This window comes from Pseudorca crassidens, chromosome 7 (genome assembly GCF_039906515.1).
Source record: "Pseudorca crassidens isolate mPseCra1 chromosome 7, mPseCra1.hap1, whole genome shotgun sequence".
Taxonomy (NCBI): domain Eukaryota; kingdom Metazoa; phylum Chordata; class Mammalia; order Artiodactyla; family Delphinidae; genus Pseudorca; species Pseudorca crassidens.
This window is the reverse complement of record NC_090302.1, coordinates 13,911,199-13,916,228: the sequence shown is the minus strand read 5'-3', so window position 1 is coordinate 13,916,228 and position 5,030 is coordinate 13,911,199. Positions and strand designations below refer to the sequence as shown.

Genomic DNA, 5,030 nt, shown 5'->3' with positions numbered 1-5,030 from the left:
CTGTATCGGAAGGGGAGGAGGACAACGACGGGAATGAAACGGGATTTTCCCACCAAGTCCCTGTCCCTGAGCACTCCGGGCACCAGGCCCTGGGCACCGATGATCCCCCTGGATCCCTACAACAGCCCTGAGGAGGCTCCAGAGGAGAAACCACCAGCCGGGGAGTGGCAGAGCCCGGATTCAAACCTAGGTGCGTCCAGCTCTAAAACAGTGTTTCTTATGCTGAGGAGCTCAGTGTGGCCTGAGTCCAGGAGCACCATCCTGGTGCTTCCTGCAGCCGTGCAGTGCAGAGGCCCTGCTTACTCTGCCTAGTCGGTCACCTGGACTCACTGTAGCCGGAGGCGTCACGCAGGGGTAGGGATGGGGAGGCAGACATGTGTCCCCTCTCCTCCCCTCTCCCCTCCACAGGGGCAGAAAGAGGCGGAGCGGGGGAAAGAAACGCACACACAAAAGAAGAGGTACGCAGTCACAGATACTTAGGAACAAACCAAGACCCAAAGAGCTAGTGAGAACCGAAGAGAGAAAAGAAAATACAGAGGCAACAGCAGAGAAAGACAGATGTTTGGAGACAAGACACGCTTCAATGGGCATTACATCGATACTTTAAATTCTACGTTTTGCAAGGGCCTCAAGTATCCTAAGTACAGTTAAAAGAGCCTCAGTTAAAAAGTTGTCTGTGTGCTTTGCAGCACCACCCTCCCTTTGCTGCTGAGGACCAGCTGTTGCCAAGCAGGCTGTACCCTTAGCTAGGCCTCCAGGGATTTCTGTGCCCTCTCCTAGTCCTTATACTTTGCAGGATGCCATTTCCCCTCTCCCAGGCTCTTTTCCTTAAAGACCCACAAGACAGACACCAGGTTCAGATAGCCAAGAACCAGGGTCAGGGGACCCTGCAGTCAGAGGCGCAGACATTGCAAAATCATGGCAAGCAGAGGCCAAGAACCCCAGAATGGAAGAACCCTGGATCTGAAAATGCCCAGCAAGAGGTGTCACATAACCTGTAGCAGGCTAAGAGGAGCAGCCCGAATGCCCACAACTCAGAACCGGAGGGTCCCAGACCCTCACACACTTAAGGGCGGCCAGGTCCTGAGACTCAGATGCACAGAGTGAGCCACACATCCCAAAGGGGGTTGGGGGTTCTGGGGGGAGTGATGGAACTTGAATCCATCGTGCTGGGAAGCTAACCTGGAGTCGTAGGAAAGGCTGGTGGAAGCGGAGCCAGAGGTGCTGGCAGCATCAGTGGAGTCCACGTCGGAGAAGAAGGTCTGGCCTGAGCTGGCGCTAAGAGGGAGGAGAGGGTGAGCCAGCCGCTGATCCTCAGCACCCCTTGGGACCTCCCCGTCGTCTCCTGGTCCCTCTCACATGCATCCTTCGTCCCAGCCGAAGCCACCTTCCCACTGAGCTTCCCGCCACCACAGCTGCAGTGGCACCTCCTCTCTCCTGAACATTTCCTACCCATCCAGCCGTCAGAGTCCAAGGAGTCACAAAAGCCTTCCCTGACCACCCTCCCCTGGCATTGACATAAGCACTGTGACAGTCATTAGAGATGATAATCACCATGATCCCAGACACTCGTGCAACACCTTACAGGCCGGGAGTGCTTTCGTGTACAGGATTTTGAGTCTCATAACAACCACGCAGGAACAGGTGAGGAGGTTCAGAGAGGTTAAAGAATTTTGCTAATGTTACACAGATGGCAATTGGTAAGTAGGGGCCGGAGCCCGGGCCTGACTGAAGCCCTTGCTCTCTCCTCCATGCCCACAGGAAAGCACGAAACGACCTTTAATAGTTCTGGAAATAAAACGATGGATGCAGCCCCTCCCCTTGTGTGTACCAAGCACGAGGCTCTGTGGGAATACACAAGGAGCATCCGCCACAGCCTGGGGAGGGTTAGGGAAGGCTCCCTGGAGGAACGTGAATGTGGGGTGATCACGGCAATTTTGGTGTCAGGCGTGAGGCAAGGAGAAGTGGGAGAGGTAGGGAGGGCCGGGCTAGGCAGGCCTTGAGCGCTGCCCTGCAGAGCTGTCCCCGGGAGCCCTGCAGGCTTACAGCATGGGTGTTAGGCTGCCCTAATGCAGACAGACCTTTCAGGCAGCCTTCTGCAATGCGGACCCTTTAACTCAGTGACCCCAAGGGAGCTTCCCTTCCCTCCAAAGGCTCTCTGCTTCACATCTTCCATAGCTAGAGGAATGGTGGTCTCCCTGCTTGGTTCCATCCCAGTCTCCAGAGCAGACCTCTCTGCCGGGTCCCTCACTGTTACCTTTTTAAACTCTGTATCTCATCCAGCGTGAAGTCAAATATGCTGGCTAGGTGGTGGTTGGTGCTCCAGGCCGAGGTAAAGTCACTCTGTGGACACAGGAAGGAGGGGCGGTCAGCCGGCAAGCATCACTTCCACCTTTCACAGCACCCTCCTCCCCGCTGAGGGCCGCACAGGCTGCACGGGGCCAGCTGGCCTTCTGAGGGTCAGACTTGTCCCTTCCTCTTTTTTCCAGTCCTGACCAGGGAGCCAGGTCATGTCAGTTCTAGTCCTGGCTCTGTCTCTGGCCGGTTGTCTGACTGTTCCATCTCTGGGCTTGAGTTACCTCAACTGCAAAAGGTGGGTAATAACCCCTTCTGAGCTTCACTCTTAAGAGGTGTCAGGGAGCGTGGCAGAATGGAATGACAGTTGTGAAGGTGCCTTATAAATGGTCCATTGGAGACACGGCTAATGTTACTGCCCACAGCGAGGGCCTCAGTGAGGATGCAGGGCTACTGAAGAAGGCAAGAATGCTCTGGAGCCCTGGTTCTGGGCTGGGCTCTGCCACTGCCTGAGGTGTGACCTCAGGAGGGTCACTGCCCTCCTGGGCCCTCAGTTTCCCCACCTGGACAGTGGAGGCAAGGATATTACCTGCCCTTGCCCAGCCCCGCTCTGGGTTCTTGGGAGAACTTGGGGAGATGAAGGAGGAGTCTCGCAGTGCCTGGCCCTTCCTTGTTTAACCAGCTGTAAAAGGATCCTTTCGGGGACGTGGGAGAGTCCCCTGGGCCTGGGGGACTTAGTTTTCTGCACAGGAATCCCTAGTATGTGCTGACCCTGAGTGTGAAAGTGGAGAGTGAGAAAACGAGAAACTAACACTGGGGATAGCATCTTCCAGCAAAAACTTTGATCTTTTTCTTCTATAAACTCGCCTTTTCTGCTGCTGGAAATCATGAGGCAACAAACTGTGGAGACAGAAAAGGGAAAGGGTGGCCCAGTCAGAGCCTGAAGGCCCAGAGGGTAGCCCCGAGGGAGGAGTGGCTGGGCAGGGGTGGGGTCACAGCGTGGGAGTGGGCACAGGCTCTCCTTTACAAGGAGACCTGGGGAGGCGGGGGGGGGGGGTCCTCTGGGGCAGCAGGTGTGTGAGGGTGGTGGGGTATAGTGGGCAGGCAGGAGAGGAGGTGCCTCTCCTGCCTCGGGCATCCATGTGCTCTGCCCCTCACCCCCCATGCCAGGAAGGGGGGCTGGGCTCAGCCGGGAGCGCTAGGGACCCCTTACACACTGACTGCCCCTTGACCTCTGCCTCAGCCCTAAGCCAGCAAGACTGGGTCCCGTGATCTGGCTTTCCCTCCAAGCAAGGCCACAAGGGGCTGTGGCTGAAGGAGCGGGAACGTGGTATCAGGTCCCGGCTCAGCCACTGACTGGCCGGTTCAGGGTGCCTCCAGCTGGGACTAACTGGCTGGAGGCCTGCCTTGATCACTTGGATGCCACCACACAGCCCATCGGAGGGGGCTGCAGCTGGAGCCGGGAGCAGAGGACCCGAGGTCGGCTGCGGCCCCGGCCCAAGGGCCCCAGGCACTGACCCAGGCTTGCTCTTTCCTCTCTTACGCAGCTCAGAGGCGCCATTCTCAGTGGGCACCAGGCCCTTGTCGGGCAGCAGCTTCCCGGGGGGGTTGGGCGGGACGCGGATGCGCAGGCGGAAGATGCACTTCTTCTTCTTGATCTCCTTGCCACAGAGGAACCTGGGGGTGGGCAGGGAGAGGAGAAAGCTCTGGAGCCTGTCCGTCCATCCTCCTGGGGAGGAGAGTCAAGTGTTAAAACCTCCCTCTCTGCCTCCCCAGACCCAGAGTGGCCCGTGGAGACACTGATTCCTCGAAGCCTGTGGGATCAGGGGCTCCAGGTGGCGGCCGAGAACGCAGCCGGCGGCTCGTCCCCGTGCTTCCTTGTCTTGTGTGTGGCTCTTGCTGCTCCTCCCTTTTCTTCTCTGCCTCAACCAGCCCCAAGGCCTCTGCCTACAGGAAGCCCTCCTCCAGCTCCCCGTGGAACCCTGTGGTCAAAACACTGCATTCCACACCACTCTGTTCTCTGCTCTCCCCAAGGAGACTGAAAGCACCTCCAGGCACTTCCCTCACCCTTTCATCACTGGCTGAGCTGCCATGAGGCTGCAGAGGTGACTTAGCCACAGTCCTACCCTCAGGAGACCGTCCACAGAGAGGTCGGGAGGCCCCACGTACTCAAGTAGAGGGCTGTGTCTGGGCCCCAAACCGTGACAAGATGAAAGAGAGAGTGGATAGTTCTGTCTAGAGATGTCTGGGGAGGTTTCACAGAAGCAGGGACCGTGTCTTATTCACGGTGTCCTCAGTACCTACACAGGGCTGACACAGAGCAGTTCAATAAATAGTCATTGATGGAACAAATGAATGAAAGGCATCAAAGAGCATCCTAGGTGAAGAAAGAGTGTGAGCAAAAGCACTGAGTAGGAAAGCAAAGGGCTCAGAATGGCTGACGCCCAGATAAAGCAAAGGGTCCGTGGCAGAAGGTATGGGCAGGGTCTGATCATAAGAGGCCTTGAATGCCATGTTAAGGAGCTTGGGCATTCTCCGTGGTGGTAGCGAGGGGCATGCCAGCCGTGTGTTCTGAGAAGAACTCAGCAGTGTGGATGGGCAGACATGGGCTGGGGACAGGTGATGAATCCGTGCTTCAGTGCCTGGCCCAGAACCATAGATGGCTAGTGCAAGGGAGACCTCAGACAGCAGCGGGCCCTCAGAGAGCAGGGGTTTCAGCCCCCTATGGAGCTGAG

The 5,030-nt window shown here is 57.2% G+C and overlaps 1 protein-coding gene across 13 annotated transcripts in view; it reads right to left on the bottom strand.

The window, feature by feature from the left end:
* Positions 1 to 5,030, bottom strand: part of PHF19 (PHD finger protein 19) — a 29,032-nt gene that overhangs the window by 11,052 nt on the left and 12,950 nt on the right. For 10 of the 13 annotated variants that reach the window (XR_010944870.1, XR_010944871.1, XR_010944872.1 and 7 more), the window contains 4 exons: positions 3,814 to 3,972; positions 3,108 to 3,195; positions 2,258 to 2,343; positions 1,183 to 1,278 (listed from right to left, as the gene is read on the bottom strand). Coding sequence is in view for 9 of the 13 variants with exons in the window: in XM_067743481.1 (XP_067599582.1) it covers positions 1,183 to 1,278; positions 2,258 to 2,343; positions 3,108 to 3,195; positions 3,814 to 3,972 (429 nt within the window). In the remaining 4 variants the exon portion in view is untranslated. Of the gene's footprint in view, positions 1 to 1,182; positions 1,279 to 2,257; positions 2,344 to 3,107; positions 3,196 to 3,813; positions 3,973 to 5,030 lie in introns of those variants that run through there. The other 3 variants (XM_067743486.1, XM_067743485.1, XR_010944873.1) reach the window with 3 other exon arrangements.